The sequence below is a fragment of the Staurois parvus genome, unplaced genomic scaffold, assembly GCF_062004578.1.
Source record: "Staurois parvus isolate SC_StPar_1 unplaced genomic scaffold, SC_StPar_1.0 ptg000525l, whole genome shotgun sequence".
Classification (NCBI taxonomy): domain Eukaryota; kingdom Metazoa; phylum Chordata; class Amphibia; order Anura; family Ranidae; genus Staurois; species Staurois parvus.
In genome coordinates, this window is record NW_028318321.1 from 2,179,828 (window position 1) to 2,197,150 (window position 17,323).

At 38.2% G+C, this 17,323-nt stretch overlaps 1 protein-coding gene across 2 annotated transcripts in view; it reads right to left on the bottom strand.

Annotated features, from left to right (window-relative positions):
* Window positions 1-17,323, bottom strand: part of COL17A1 (collagen type XVII alpha 1 chain) — an 81,074-nt gene that overhangs the window by 4,414 nt on the left and 59,337 nt on the right. Inside the window, exons 43-56 of one of the 2 annotated variants that reach the window (XM_089690271.1) lie at window positions 15,848-15,883; window positions 15,638-15,691; window positions 15,416-15,511; window positions 14,935-14,982; window positions 7,456-7,602; window positions 6,944-7,063; window positions 5,804-5,887; window positions 3,889-3,987; window positions 3,270-3,437; window positions 2,950-3,090; window positions 2,372-2,596; window positions 2,090-2,233; window positions 569-640; window positions 36-98 (exon numbers count right to left, since the gene is read on the bottom strand). In XM_089690271.1, coding sequence (XP_089546397.1) covers window positions 36-98; window positions 569-640; window positions 2,090-2,233; window positions 2,372-2,596; window positions 2,950-3,090; window positions 3,270-3,437; window positions 3,889-3,987; window positions 5,804-5,887; window positions 6,944-7,063; window positions 7,456-7,602; window positions 14,935-14,982; window positions 15,416-15,511; window positions 15,638-15,691; window positions 15,848-15,883 — 1,497 coding nt within the window. The remainder of the gene's footprint in view (window positions 1-35; window positions 99-568; window positions 641-2,089; window positions 2,234-2,371; window positions 2,597-2,949; window positions 3,091-3,269; window positions 3,438-3,888; window positions 3,988-5,803; window positions 5,888-6,943; window positions 7,064-7,455; window positions 7,603-14,934; window positions 14,983-15,415; window positions 15,512-15,637; window positions 15,692-15,847; window positions 15,884-17,323) is intronic. The other variant, XM_089690272.1, reaches the window with a different exon arrangement.

Sequence of the window (17,323 nt, forward strand, 5' to 3'; positions counted from 1 at the left end):
TTGGAACTAAAAAAATATGTATAATTATAGCATACCCTTCTCTCCTTTATAACCCCTTGGTCCTTGTGGTCCAGGATACCCTGGTTCACCTCTGTCACCTGTAGAGATAAGGAAAAATACCATTTTACACTTTGCTTATATGTCCTTACTATAGAGAACTGCAGGATTTGTTGTTTTGTCTACTTGGATCACAAGCAATATGGATTTATAAAGCAAAAATATTCAAGATAAATTCAAAATATTAGACAGTATTCCTGCCACCTGGTGAATCAGCTGTATTGGCTGTGTGAGCAGAACCATAATACATGATGTCTATATGTTCACTAGAAATCAGCAGCTTGATTTAGGTACAAGACATTTATTTCTTACTGAATAGAAGAAAGAATATCAGTGTGGTTCACATAATGACTCATTAATGTGCAGGATAAAGCTAGATTTGTTTGAATGAAATGTACTCTTGCTGAAATGATGTTTGGCAGATTAATACATGCATAAATTAAACGTCAAACAATTTAAATTGTTAAATACACTGTACATTTTAAAAATCTTGATTATATCATGTTGTTACCTTTGGTACCACGGAATCCCCTTTCTCCCTTCTGGCCTGCCATACCTGGTGGCCCGGCAATGGTTCCATAGGCTGAAGAATAAAAAAGTTTAGTTGTTAATTTTCCTCTTGGATAATGTGTAAGATACCTTCAAAAAGAAAATAAGCTGTATGATGACAGCTGCTAGGGCAAACTACACTATATTGCCAAAAGTATTGGGACACCCCTCCAAATCATTGGATTCAGGTGTTCCAATCGCCTCCATGGCCACAGGTGTATAAAATCAAGCACCTAGGCATGCAGACTGCTTCTACAAATATTTGTGAAAGAATGGGTCGCTCTCAGGAGCTCAGTGAATTCAAGCTTAGCACCATGATAGGTTGCCACATGTGCAATAAGTCCATCCATGAAATGTTTTTGCTACTAAATATTCCATGGTCAACTGTTAGTTAGCAACTTGGCCACAAAGTGGTAGGCCACGTAAAATGACAGAGCATCATCAGCGCATAGTATGCAGAAGTCGCCATATGTCTGCAGAGTCAATAGCTAAAAACCTCCAAAGCTCATGTGGCCTTCAGAGTAGCACAACAACAGTGCATAGTGAGCTTCATAGAATGGGTTTCCATGGCCAAGCAGCTGCATCCAAGCCTTACATTACCAAGTGCAATGCAAAGCATTGGATGCAGTGGTGAGGAATCACGATTCTCTGTCTGGAAATCTGATGGACGTGTCTGGGTTTGGTGGTTGCCAGGGGAATGGTACTTGCCTGACTGCATTGTGCCAAGTAAAAGTTTGGTGGGGGGGGTAGTTGTTTTTCAGGGGTTGGGCTTGGCCTCTTAGTTCCAGTGCAGGGAAATCTTAAGGCATCAGCATACCAAGACATTTTGGACAATTTCATGCTCCCAGCTTTGTGGGAACAGTTTGGGGATGACCTCCTCCTGTTCCAACATTACTGCGCACCAGTGCACAAAGCAAGGTCCATAAAGACATGGATGAGCGAGTCTGGCATGGAAGAACTTGACTGGCCTGCACAGAGTCCTGCCCTCAACCCAATAGAACACCTTTGGGATGAAGTAGAGTGGAGACTGCGAACCAGGCCCTCTCGTCCGATATCAGTGCCTGACCTCACAAATGCGCTTCTAGAAGAATGGTCAAATATTCCCATAGACACACTCCTAAACCTTGTGGACAACCTTCCCAGAAGAGTTGAAGCTGTTATAGCTGCAAAGGGTGGGCCAACTCAATATTGAACCCTACAGACTAAGACCGGGATGCCATTAAAGGCAGGCATCCCAATACTTTAGGCAATATAGTGTATATATATTTATATATAAATCCTTTACAGGGGTTTATTACTACAGGCATAAAATGCTAAAACATTCCCAAATATAGGCCAGCAGTCAGAAGATAAACCATGCTTTATATAATCAAATGCTACTGACTTTTTCAAATAGTGAAATAACATTTAATAATTGGTTCTTTATTCTTTCTCTGGATCCAACTATGTGTTAAAAATATAATGCAGAAAGCTTGTCTCTTACTTCTGAAGAGTTCCATAAGATCAGTGGTGATGTTAGAATGGGTTGCATATATCTGACAGATTCCGGGTGGTCCTGGTGGTCCTTGGGGTCCAGGAACTGAAACCCTCTGCTGGCTGTAAGACATATCTCCAAGAAGGCCTTGATCTGAAATTTGCAAACAACATTAGGGCGATCCAAGGATAGTGAGTGTGTATGTTCATGCAACAAAATGATACTGTTCTGTAACCTTATCTACGTCTACCAGCTAAGCTAATGAAAAGACAACTGAAGCAAAGAACCTACTCTGGATTTGTTCTGTTACACGAGATGCCACTTCATTATAATCTATGGAAAATGATGTGGAGCCTGTTGAAGAGTATGAAGAGCCTGATGAAAGGGATGATGATGATGATAAAGATGATGATGATCGAATCTCCCCACTATCTCCCTTGATTCCTTGTGGTCCTTGAGGTCCAGGAGGTCCAGGTGGTCCTGGTGGACCAGAGATGTATCGGCGAATGTTGTCGCCTGTCAAATATAAAGAGAATGTGACTTATAATGTGGTAAACTTTGCACTTTATCTTCCTAAATTCATTAAATAATCAATGCATACATTTGTAGAAAAGATTGCATGGAACTATTTGTCTATGAGAAGATTTAAACAAAAAGGTTTATTTGTGAAGCAGAGTGAATAGCAATGGAAATGTGCACATTATAATAATACACAACAATCAGTAAGATGCCACCTTCCAAAAGCATTGAATTCCTAGTACATAGAATCTGCTTAGGGAACAAGAATGGAAGCATGGACATTATGTCACTTCTCATTTATGCATGGGTCTGAGTCAGGCATTAAAGAAAGTAAAAATAAGTCTATTTACTTGTTAGATATTCAATAAGCTCAGTTCGTAAGCTTTCGCTCCTGGTGTCCTCAGCGAAGGTGGTGAAACTGTTGCCACCTGGTAGTCCTGGTGGCCCAGGTGGTCCGGGTGGTCCTGGAGGGCCTCCAATATGTTGCACATCTTAGGAAACAAAATGGTACCAATATTAGAATTGATTACGTACATAAATAATTGCTTTACCATATTTCCTGTAATGAGTGTTTGAAAGTTTAACCCAAAACAGTAAATGGCAGCTAAAGCAAATATCTAAAAATAGTTAGATAACATTGATGTATTCGACAGAAAGGCATTGTATTTACTTTGCAGGTAACTTGCAATGTCCTCTGGAGTGAAGCCAGCTGTCAAACTTGCCATAGAATTTCCTGGTGGTCCCATTGGTCCTGCTGGGCCTTGTGGGCCAGGGCGACCTGGGCGGCCAGGCTGACCTGGTGGTCCTGGTGGGCCAGCAAGACCTCTGAAGTCAGATGCTAGATTTGTATAAATATGAATACATGATTATTAATATAGATAACAGAATAAACTGATGAGACATACAGTACATCTTTTGAATGGTCTTGGACAAACAGCTAAGTACACAATTTAAAGAAAAAAAAGGGATATCTATCTATCTATCTACAGTACCTCACTATTTAGAGATATAGATGCACTGTACAATATATACAGTATCTTGGATCATCTCAGTGCTAACTGGACAATGGTATTGAGACTAATTCATCATCTAATTAAATGGAATGGAAACAGAGGTGACATTGCTGATTCTTCATTGCAGACTCAGAAAGTAGATGCTTAAACTGCCTTGCTATGCAATGTGGCAGACATGTAAATACAAGATTGACTGTATAGAATGACAAATATTATTATATATAAAATATATATGTATTTGAACTGTGTATTTAGCATTACAACATTCTTTCTTACTTTGGAGTAAAGCTGTTATATCGCCATATTGAGATCCAGGTAATCCTGGCAAGCCTGGTGGTCCAGGTGGTCCTGGAAGGCCAATTTGTAGCCCATGACCTAGAAGACAGACAAATGACCATAAATCTTTTAGAATGTGACCAGTGGAAAAAATAAACCACTTTTTGTATGTTAGTGTCTTTATATTATTCTGATTTGACCCTTTTTAACACCACCCTAAGAATTAGCACTGTTATCAACATATAAAAAGGTTTGCCCTACTAGCTGAGGCACAGTTATGCCATGTGAATAAAGCACCTGGACCAGATGGCGTATCCCCAAGGTTCCTCAAAGTTAAGCCATTGATGCTAATTTTTAGAGACTTTTAAATGACTTGCATGATACTACTGAATTGGTATAAGGTTAATGTGGTGCCTATATATAAAAAGGATCAAAGTCTTTACTGTAAGTAACTACAGACCTGTTAGTTTAACTTCTATAGTCTGGAAAATACTTGAGAGCTTAATATAAGACCATATAGAAGAGTTTTTGCTAGAAAATAATATTTTAAACAATAGTCAACATGGATTCACGATGACTGAAGTTTTCAAACAAATTTGATTTCTTTTTATGAGAAGGTAAGCAAAAACTTAGTAAAAGGAATGTCTGTGAACATAGTATTCTTGGATTTTGGCAACACATTTAACACAGTTCTCCACACACGGCTAATGTGTATATTAAAGTCTACAGGCTGAAAAAATTAAGTTTGTAAATGGATAGAGAAATATCTAAAAGACCGCATTCAGAGAGTAGTGATTAATGATTTATACTCTGAATGGTCTAAGGTTATTAGTGGTGTACCCCACGGTTCAATGTTTGGACCTTACTTAACATATTTATAAATGATATACGGTATGGGATTAAAAGTACCATTTTAGTATCGCTCAGATGACACCAAGCTATGCAGTGGAATAACGTCCTTACAGGATGTCTCCAGCATACAAATCAACCTCAATGTACTATTTAATTGGACAACTATGTGGCAAATGAGGTTTAATGTTGATAAATGTAAAGGTATGAACTTGGGGGCTAAAAACATGCATGCATCATACATACTAGAAAGGGAACAGCTGGGGGAATCAATGTTGAAGTTGGTAGATCATAAAAAGAATAATAGCATGCAATGCCAACCTACATCTAAAGCTAGCAAAATTATTTTTTGTACTAAAAGAGGTGTAGACTCCAGAGAGAGATACTTAACTTTGCCCCTGTACAAACCATTAGTAAGACTTCATCTTGAATATGCATGAAGGAGCTCAGCCATGTGGAAAGTTTAGCTGAACTGAATGTATTTTCTCTTGAGAAGAGGAGATTAAGGGGGGATATGATCAACATGTATAAACACATCAGTGGTTCATATAGTGAACTTGGTATAGAGTTATTCACATTCAGCTCATTACAGAGAACAAGGGGGAACTCTTTATGTTTGGAGGCAAAGAGATTTAACCTTCACATACAGAAAGGATTCTTTATAGTCAGAGCTGTGAATAAGTGGAATAGACTCCCTCAAGAACCCGTTCTGGCCAGCTCGGGAGATTTTTTTTAAAAAAGAGAAAGATGCATTCCTAAAAGCAAAAAATATAACTGGCTACTAATATTTAGAAGTAAAAATACCAGGGGTAGTTGATCCAGGGTACAGCCGATTGCTTCATGGGGGATCAGGAAGGAATTTTTTCCCCTACTGGTGCAAATTTGATCATGTTTTATTGTTTTATTGCTTTCCTCTGTATCAACTATAGGAATAGACAAGTGTATATGCTACTTTTTTTTCCATAGTCTAACTTTGATATATATTTTTAATACATGTTTAAAACTGCTATGTCATATGTATATATTTCCTGACAGTATTGTTCAAATTAAAATATGGTTAACATACTTTGCAGCATGGACAGGATTTCTTCGTAAGTTACAGCTGGACCTGGGATTGTTCCTGCTCCATCCATTGAAGTTAATCCTGAACCTAACAATATAAAACAGAGTTTACTTGTGAAGTCTATTTCAGTGAGGCAAAGAGAAGTAGTATGCAACTATTTGTATCAACATTCAAAATTCACCTGTTACTTATTTGGCTGGTCTAAGCTGCTAAAAGATGAATTATAACCCAAATCGTATGAATTATAACCCAAATGGTAAGCAATCCACACTAAACAAAATGTGTTTTATCGGTAACAGTTGTTTAAAAGTGAATCACCCCACAGAACATATAAGAAATATTCCTTAGTTGAGAAGGAAGACAGTGCTTGCCAAATAGTACATAAAAAAAAACAATATATAGCTAATCAAAAACACTAAAACAACAAATGAAAGAAAAGTTGCTAATGGTTGAATAGTCCACACGTGTTTGTGCCTAATGTTTATAAAATTCCATACAAAGTTCTGTACAAAGAAGAAACAGTGTTCATAAATGTGTTGTTTCCAGCAATCCTGCTCTGCTTCTCTTGAGATGTTTCCCGCTGAGTACAGACCTCCAGGATACTATCAGCAAGTGGCATGCTTTAAGGAAGAAAGAAGGGCTTCAAAGAAGGGCTCCACTATTTGGAGCCCTTCTTTAATGCATGCCACTTGCTGAAAGTTCCCTGGAGGTCTGTACGCAGAAGGAAACAGAGGGGGAAAACATCTGAAGAGAAGCAGAGTAGCACCTACTCAGGAGTGGATGTTACAGAGTGCATACTGACTCACTTGTCAAAACAAGGGGTCAGTATAATCCATAGAGTGTGGTGTGTTATCCCTATCCTCGCGATTCTTCCTATTTCTGAAACATACCACACCTGGAAAAAACACTTTTATCAGCACGTTTTCTTCTTTGCACAGATCTTTATGTGGAATATTATAAACACTAAGCACAAACATGTGTGGACTAGTTAACCATTAGGAAATTTTCTCTGGTTTGTAATTTTGGCATTTTGACCAGCTATATATTGTTTTGTTTATATATACTATTGTCAAGCACTGTCTCGCCCCTTAACTAAAGGATAAAGAATGGAGGTTTCCACCACACTAGGTATTCAGAACTTACCCCTTATATAATTCATAACTCGGCTTGCCAATTCTGCATAGTCTACTTCTTGTCCACTGTCTCCTGGTGGCCCTGGGGGTCCTTGTGGTCCAACAAGGTAGTTTCTGACATTTTCACCTGCTCAAAAGGAAGAATATGTCAATTAGACGCCAAGAACTCAAACTATACCTGATATAAAAATTTATGTTTTTTTATTTAACTTTTTTGCACTTTTTTATAATACCAAATATTTCAGTATACTTTAAGGTTTATCCAATATACAATGAGCTTCTCAAACCATATATGTTGTGGGGTTGATTTATGAAAACTGGAGAGTGCACAATTTGGTGCAGTTCTGCATAGAAACCAATCAGTTTACATTTTTTTGGCAAAACGTACTTGAACAACCAGAAGTTAGAAGTTGATTGGCTACCATGCAGAGCTACACCAGATTTTGCATTCTCCAGCTTTAGTGAATCCCCCCTATGTATTCACTTTACTGTGTAAGATACTCTACTTAATTCAGTACTTACTTTGGAGATACTGAGCAATGTACTGTTGGACTTCTTCTGCTCCACGACCAGAATTGCCAGGTTCACCAGGAGGACCAGGTGGACCAGGAGGACCGGGTGAACCAGGTGGACCAGGTTGACCTTGACTAGGTCTTGCGCCAGGGGGGCCTAAAAAGTTAAAATAAGCATTGATAAATATTCTAGACAAATTACTAACATTTTATGGCACCAATCTAAAAATGTTGTTTATATCAATGTGTAGATGTATATCAGCATGCAATTATTTATGCCTACCATGGCCATGGACTGTTAAGGAAACCTTTAGGATAACAGTCATGGAATGACATAATAAAATAGAGCTGGAGGAGTTAGGCAGCCCATGTGAGCGGAAGTGTGCTCTGCAGCTCCGTACAGGATCCTGTGATATTCTGATTGGGAAGCCCGAGAGCCACGTGAGAATCTCTGCCTGTATAGGCGTCCGTGTGAAGGCAGGAGCCGGGTGGCGGTGGTGGAAATCCAGAAACCGCAAGACATCTGGGCCCTGTATAGGTGGTCACGTGGAAGGGGAACAAGAGACGGAAGGTGGCGGAGTGACTGGCATGTGGCCCTTGGAAGTTTGACTGGCGTGCTGGTCCCACTGGCTGTGTAAGCGCCGGTGGAAGAAAGGATCATATTAAGGAAGTGCTGCCAGTTACACCAGAAAATGACAAGGAGGAAAGAAGGAAGTGAGATGGCCGGTCAGCTCTCACAGCAAGGTAATGGACCTCCTCAGCAATGACAAGGGGGAGATAAACAGAGAGAAGCAGCAGCTAAATTGAGTAAGTATGCTCATACTCCCTCTAAAACACCACCTGAGGCCCCTCCAATAGAAACAGCAACTTTATTAGTGCCACAGAAGAATGGAGACCAGGAGGGGGATATGCGGCAGTTATTAGTGAGGGATTCACCCATGGAGGGACCCTCTGCTTTGGCTGGTGAAAATAACCCAGGGAGTATAGAACAACAAGTGACTCTGGGCCTGCTGGATGAGGTATGGGTATCATAGGGGTAGTGGACTCAGAGCCTACAGTGAAAGATTTACTAACAGCTGGTCATACACACGAACCTCACTAAATCAAGTAATGGTTGAAGTAAGAGGTATAAGGGAAGAAATTCTTTGGATTCAGCAAGACATACAAAGACTGAGAGAAAGGGTGGCAGCTGTTTAGGACAGAATGAGCAAATTGGAAGATGAGATGAACCCTGTAAAGCAGAACGTTCAAAACACTATTGTAAAAATATCGGATGCTGCTGCCCGGTTAGAGGATAGTTGGTATCCCAGAAAAGGCAGAGGGGAAAAATCCAATAGAGTTTATCGAGAACTGGTTTGTAACTGTATTTGGGAAGGAAAAATTCACCCGGTATTTCTCAGTGTAGCGAGCCCATAGAGTTCCATTCTGTGCCCCGCCTCTAGGAGGCCCTGAAAGACCTTTCTAGCTTAAAATTTTGCATTTCAAGGACAGAGATAATATATTACAAATGACCAGACAAAAATCAGGGTGGGAAATACAGGGTACAAGAGCGGCAATTTTTCCTGATTTTTCAGCTGACGTGCAACGTAGGCGGTCCAAGTATGTGGAAATAAAGCGTAGCCTGAGAGTTAAATGTGTCCTATGGAATGCTTTATCCAGCAAAGCTCAGAATTATAATGGATAGAAGGAGGTTTCACTTTGATTCTCCAAAAGAGGCAACAGAATGGATTGGTAAGAATGAACAGCAGCTTAGACATGCTAGCGGATGAGGGGGTTAAGGGCTCCCTAAAATAATAATAATACAGGAATGCAAGAGGACTTGAGAGTGGGTTTAGGTTAAATGGACTTGGCCAATAGGACTAAGTATGATGATGCATGGGTGCTAACTTTTTTTGTATTTCCCCTTTTGTATCTGCAGGATTATAAGTGGGGTAGAATGTGTTGTCATAGGTTGAGGTTTTTTTTATGGTTAGGATGTGCTACTTGGGAATTTATTAAAGGTAAAAGATCATTGCCATGGTAAAAGGGGGTTTAGTAAAAGCAAAAATAGAAGGATTATCCCTATTTATGGATTATATCTCGTATAATATAGGGATATTGAATATGATATGTATCGGGCTGTATGGCTGCAGGTAAGAATACCATAATGTCCTGGAATGTAAGAGGTTTGCACGATACTAGCAAAGGTATGGCTATATTTAATACTATAGGGTATAATAATCCAACAATCATATGTTTACAGGAAACACATTTAATAAAGGAGACACAAACATTTTTGAGAAGGGCAAAATATCCGCTACAATATCACTCAGGGTATACAAACTACTCTAGAGGAGTAAGTATACTAATCTCAGCCGACACATTCTTCTCTGTTCCGCAAGCTTTGAGTGATAAGTTAGGACGGTATATATTTTTATTATATAACTGGGATTCTCATATATGCATTTTGGCAAATATATATGTACCCCCTCTGTTTGGCACGGAGGTGCTAAAATCCTTGTTCAATTTTATTGCTAATCACCCTTTAGTTACACTCATTGTCGTGGGAGATTTTAATAATATTTTAAATCTCACATTAGATATATTTACATTTTTTCAACCAATGGGCCCAAGAGGACAAACTCCATTTGCCAGCCATATGTTGGAGGTAGGGCTTAATGATCTCTGGAGGTATTGATATCCCTGGGAACCACAATATTTGTGTTTTTCACAGACACATTTATTACTATCACATATTGATTTTGTATTTAGTAATGATTTAGTTTTTTCTTTTTTACCACAGGTTAAATATTTACCTAGGGGATTATCAGATCATTCACCTGTTTTTTAATCAATGAATTTAGGAGCACAAAAGAATAGAAGGATATGGAAATTAAATCCTTTTTGGATTTCACTATTTAAGAATAAAAATAATATAGTTTTACCATAAAACTATTTTTCTTAGAAAACAGGGACACAGCATCTCCATTGATTGTGTGGGACTCATTGAAAGTTTATATTAGAGGTCTGTGTCTGAAGGAAGTGGCAATCATAAAACATAATACAAGGGAGTAGGAGACAAAAGTAATGCAAAGAGTCATCAAAACAGAGGTAGAATACATAGAGAACCCAAATAGCGAAACAGAACAGAGATGGTTGGAAGATCAACAATTTTATCAGGGTGAGGTTATAAGAAAGACTGAAAGAAAGAAGTTTTCTAGTGCACAAACCTTCTTTGAAGAAGGGGAGAGAACAGGACACTCTTTGGCAGTTATTGCTAAATCCCAAAGGATTAACACACATATACCGGTATTGGCGGTAAACAGGGAAAGTATGATTTCAGACAAAGGGGTTTAAGTGGTATTATGAGGATCTTTATAGCGCTAAAATGGTAGATGATAACCATGAGTCCTACAGATGGCTAGAAAAAAATGACGGTACCTACTTTAGGGGTAGAGGACAGAGACCTCCTGAATGACGCTAGAAGAAATACAGATGGCAGTATCAAGCTTCCCTAGTTCAATAGTTCCTGGGAGTGATGGATTACCCATTGACATTTATTAGACATTTGGTGATGTACTCCTCCCCAGAATTGCTTTTTGTAATTAATGAAGCTAATAAAATGGTGAATCTTCTAAAATCTATGCAGGAAGCTATAATAGTGGTATTATTAAAGTCAGGAAAAGATCCATCCTTAGTAGATTCATATAGACCAGGGGTGGGCAACTGTGGCCTCATGGGATTTGTTGTAGAACTACAAATCCCATGAGGCATTGCAAAACTGACAGTTACAAGCATGACTCCCAAAGGCAGAGGCATGATGGGACTTGTAGTTCACCAACAGCTGGAGGGCCACAGTTGCCCACCCCTGATATAGACCAATATCATTATTGACGACTGATCTTAAGATATTAGCTAAAGTTTTGTCCATTCATTTGTCAAAGGTTATAGAAAAATTAGTACATCCAGACCAATCTGGGTTTATACCAGAAAGATCGATAGCTGTACATATTTCGTAGAGTATATTTGAATATTCAGGTTCCTTCTGATAATATGGGTGAAAGGGCTATACTAGCTTTAGATGCTGCTAAGGCATTTGATAGTGTTAAGTGGCCATACTTATGGAATGTATTGAAGAAATTTAATGTAGGTGAAGAATTTATTGAATAGGTGAAATTACCATATTGATCCCCTGTAGCTCGATTAAGAATTTATAACGTTTATCAGCTCCAATTAGACTAAGCAGGGGGACAAGGAAGGGATGCCTGTTGTCCCTCCTTTTGTTCGCATTGGCACTGGAACCCCTGGCTGTAGCCATATGTGGGGATAGCCCGGTGGTGGGTTTTAGGAGAGGTGAAAAGGAGGAAAAAAAATGCTTTATATGCAGATGATGCCGTAGTGTTTTTAGGGGATATGACCGGATCAATAGAGCGGTTGATTTTACTTATTAATAACTCTGGAACGTTTTCAGGCTTCACCATAAATTGGAGTAAGTCTAGGCGGATACCACTTGACCCATTACAAAATCCCATGCCATTAGTAGCCTCTCTGGTAAAAGTGATAGAAAGATTGGTATACTTAATAATTGTAATACATAAGGATGTTAAACATTATGCTAGGCTAAATATAGACCTTTTAATAGCCAAACTGAAAGAGAAGACTAACAGTTGGTGTAAATTACCACTGTCAGTAGTGGTAAGGGCAAATTCAATCAAAATTATATGGATGCCACAGCTGCTATACGTACTGCACAATGCTCCGGTTTGGCTATCCATTGTAATTTTTTAAAGAATTGAGACTATATTCCGGGCGTTGATATAGAAAAAGCAAACAGCAAGGATTAAACTACATACATTACAAGAAGCTAAGGAGATGGGTGGATTGGCAGTTCCTGTTCCTTTCTTGTATTATTTAGTGGCCCAGATACAACATATGGCAGGATGGTTGGAATCAAATGTAGATCCCATTAAAGGTATAATATTAGGGGTATTGAGAAGTTGGAAGGTGGTGGATAGTTTAGAAGTGGGGGATTTTAGGAAAGATAAGCAATATCCACGGCTGGCCATGATGGATAAGGTATAGAATAAGATCAAAATGTATTTTGAATATGGGGAATATATTGATTATACCTGCATATTTCAAAATAGTAATTACCCTGAATTATTTAAATTACTGGGATTTGGCCAGTGGCAGATATGTGGCCTGGAATATCTGCCTCAGCTCTGTCAAGGTCAGGGTCAAGTTTTGAAGGAATTATGTACTTTACAGGACGAATTTAATTTACCAACCAAGTGTTTTTATCAATATTTACATAGAAGACATGCTATACAGATACAATCGAGGTCTAAACAGTGGATTTATGATAAGCCCATAGTGTTGATTAAGGTAATAGGGGCAAATACAAAGAAGGGTCAAATAACAGTAATGTATAAGACATTATTAAAGAAAACTTCAAAGGCAACACTACTAAGATGTAGAGAGCAGTGGCAAGATGAGACGGAGACGATAAGTGATCAGGAATGGTTAGATATTGGAGAATGTGGAACATTTGTCTTTGTCAGAGTCTCAGAAACTTATTCTGTTATTTATTATCCATCAGTCGTATAGAACCCCACAAAAATTATTTAATTGGAACAGAAGAGACGATCCGCTGTGCCCACGGTGTTGGCAGGAAAAGGGTACATTAATACACATGTTGTAGAATGTCCCAAGCTGTTCAGATACTGGATACAGGAGATTGATACAATTAATAGGATATATGGGATTAACATCCCGAGGAATCCAAAGGTGCGTATTCTGGGGTAGATGGATAAAGGGAGATTTTCAAAGTATGAATGTTTAGCAGTTAATCGTTTGCTGTTTCTGGCTCGGAAATTGATCGCACAAAGGTGGTTGTCCAGGATCCCCCAAACCATACATTTTGGGTTAAAATGGTAAATGAAGTAATACAGAAGGAACATATGGTATACCATCACAGAAGTAGTTTGAATAAATATGTTAAGATATGGAGTAAATGGGTTAACAACCTAGAAGTAATGCCTATGCAGTGGGTGAGGGAAAGGCTAATGGCAAGTCGATAATAAAGACATGGTTCTTGTAAAATAAATAAAGAGTAACTAAATGTGTAGGGGGAAATACAGACAAGTGGAGAAGATGTGTTATATGTTAAGTATGTATGTAGAGTAGAAGGAAAGTACATTGTGTTGTGGGGATGAGGAAGGGTAGTGTGATGAATGCGATCATTTGGCCTGAGAATTTGATGGATATTCCCGAATGGTACATTTTACTAATGATCTGGACTAAATGAATCGTATTGTATACATAAGTGAGATTGCACATTGGTTATAGTTTGTATGTACTATATGGATATGCTCTTTAGTAAGTTGTTTTCTAAATCCCTTCTTCTACATGTGTGGGAGATAGTATGTGAAATTGTTTGCAAGATATATTTATATGTAATATCAATACAATTAAATAGTAATTAAAAAAAAAGTGCCAGAAAATGTATCATTATCTTAAAACTTTACTTTTAGCATATGCACTATACTACTACGCAGAAAGCTTTGTAGCAAACTCAACTGTCCTCTGTGCATTTACTGCTTTGAAGCTAGGGTTAGTGAAAAATAGGAAGGAGATTAACCATATACATCGATTAGCCATAACACTATGACTATCCACCATAACATGACCACCCACTAATATAGGGTAGGTTCCCTTTTGCCACCAAAGCAGTCCTGACCTATCGAGGCATGGACTTCAATAAACCCCTGAAAGTATGCTGTGATATCTGCAATCAGATAGCACATCACTGCCTAGGCTGTCTTTTCTTCTTCCCATAGTAAATCCTAGTGCCATCTTTTCTCCAGGCAAGCAATGCACACACACCCAGCAAGCCATAACCCTGATGTAAAAGAAAATGTGATTCATAGGCCAACTCATGGACTTTATAGGCAACAATAATTCATAAAATACAACGCTTTATTAAACATGTACACATATATAAAATCATTGCAGAATATAACTTAACCCTGTAACATAAGAGGAAATCAATGCAGATTCACATACTATTAGTAAAGCCCACAATCTCATAGATATGCCGCATCTCGGCAATAACTAAAAGGGGTACTCTTAATATAGTGATGATGATGGCTCAACATGTTTTGTGATGATGTCGCTTCTTCAGGAGCTATAAGAAGATTTATAAATAAAAAAATATAAAGCAAGGATTCCCTCCATCGATTGGCCTCTCACAGTGTCATCGGGTGCTTCCCTTTATTGTCTATGTGCAGACGTATGTATATTGAATCATTGTATCTGCTCTACCATAATCTGTGCTGACATGTGTATGCTGTATTTATTTTATTTAGGATATATGTGCATTTTTTAATGTTACTTTATATTTTTTATTTATAATATATATATATATATATATATATATAAAATTTGTTTATATTATTGTTTTATTTTCATAGTCATTACATTCATAACAGCTATATATGTTTTTACTGACCTCTGGAGCTTCCTGGAATACCGGGGGCACCTGGAATACCAGCTTCACCTGCAAGTAATTTGAATAACATTAGACATCTGACCTGTTCATCTGCTTAGTTTATTTCATTCTGTAATGTCATCCTTTGAAGCTCATAGTCACTTGGATATGTACAATTGGTCTGTGGTAATGGACATATGTGCCTGTAAATTTGCTCAAAATTAGTGGTTTTGACATCCCAACAACTCTAATATATTATTAATTGTTAACTGCCCTAACCCCACTACCATTTGCCCTAAAGTCTAATCCTATCCCTAATCCTAAACATACATTTAGCTCGGATCCTAACATAGTTACCACTGATGAGATACCTGCTTGAGGAAAGAGGGATGGGAAAATGTTTAACATTGATGACACAGACAGAAGGAAATCACCAGATGGCCCCCATTTAAGAGTTAAATTGGTACTTTGTTATCTGTAAGATCAGGGAAATAAATATTACCTCTCTCTCCTGGTTGTCCGGGTTGTCCTGGGCTTCCGGGAGATCCAGGTGATCCTGGAGATCCTGGGCTTCCTGGATTTCCGGGAGGTCCAACAGCTGAAATGGCAATGTGAGAATGAGACATTCCTATCTAATTGGTATCATATAGTTATTAACTAATTGAAAACAAAACTGTTTATGTGGGAAATGTGACATTTTTATGATGTAAGCAGAAGCACTGACCATCACGTCCTGGTGATCCGGGAATTCCTGGTTGACCTGGATCACCTGGTTGTCCTGAGAGATAGAAATGCAGTTACTTTTAGGTTTTACTAAATTGAGTTTGTAAATTTCTAGCATCATAGCTTGCGATAGAGTTAATAGCTATATATCACTACTAAATGTGTTCAAAGAAAGTAGGAAAATAAAAACACAGTATATTTATTATGTTACCTGGTTGTCCTGGAACACCTCTTTGGCCTGGATCTCCTACAGAAAGAAACAGAAATATTGATGATTGTTCTGTAAAATAAATACATTCCATTTCCTTATTGATTATATTGGAATAAACATTAATTCACATGCAAATTCCTTTGCTCTTCACTGACTGTATACTGGGTCATTTATAAAATGTGAGGCAATGAAGAGTATAGAGCAAAATGAAAAAAACCATCTAGTTGTTAATTGTTTTTTTTTTATTAGACTTTTTTTGTAAACTCATCACAGTGTTTGTTGCTGGTTAACAGCCAGTTGGATACAACCAACAATACAGTAAAAATTCTCACACTGTAATTGGACCACCCTAATTTACTAAGAGACTAGTATCCAAATAATATATTAAAAATGTTGAATGGATATAAGTGGAACCTATGATTCCCATTTATGATTCACTATTTTAAGAATGGACTTTAGTCTAATTAAAATCAAGATAATCTTATGTATCTAGTTGTTGAAAATAAATAAATTCTACCAACTGTGTCTACTTATCCTGCAATGGGAAAGCAACAAATATACGCTCACCGGCCACTTCATTGGGTACATCTGTTCAATTACTTGGTAACACAAGTTAATAATCAGCTAATCACATTGTAGTAACTCAATGCATTTAGGCATCTAGATGTAGTACAGATGACTTGCTGAATTCCAGAATGGGAAAGAAAGAGGATTTAAGTGACTTTGAACGTGGTATGGTTCTTGGTGCCAGACAGGCTGGTCTAAGTATTTCAAAAACTGTTGATCTACTGGGATTTTCACGCACAAGCATCTTTAGGGTTTACAGAGAATGGTCCGAAAAAGAGAAAATATCCAGTGAGTGGCACTTGTGTGGACGAAAATGCCTTGTTGATGTCAGAGGTCAGAGGGGAATGGGCAGACTGGTTTGAGATAATAAAAAAGTCAACAGTAACTCAAATAACCACTCGTTACAACCAAGGTATGCAGAATACCCTCTCTGAATGCACAAAACTACAAACCTTGAAGCAGATGGGCTACTGCAGCAGAAGACTACTTCAGATGCCACTCCTGTCAGCTAAGAACAGGAAACAGAGGCTACAATTTGCACAGGCTCACCAAAAATTGAAAAATAGAAGATTGGAAAAACATTGCCTGGTCTGATGAGTCTTGATTTCATCTATGACATTCAGATGGTAGGGTCAGAGTTTGGAGTAAACAACATGAAAGCTTAGACCCATCCTGTATTGTATCAACGGTTCAGGTTGGTTGTGGTGGTGTAATGGTGTGGGGGATATTTTATTGGCACACTTTTGGCCCCTTAGTACCAATTGATCATTGTTTAAATCCCACAGTCTAACTGAGTACTGTTGCTGACCATGTCCATCCCTTTATGACTACAATGTACTCATCTTCTGATGGCTCCTTCCAGCAGGATAATGCACCATGTCACAAAACTCAAATCATCTCAAACTGGTT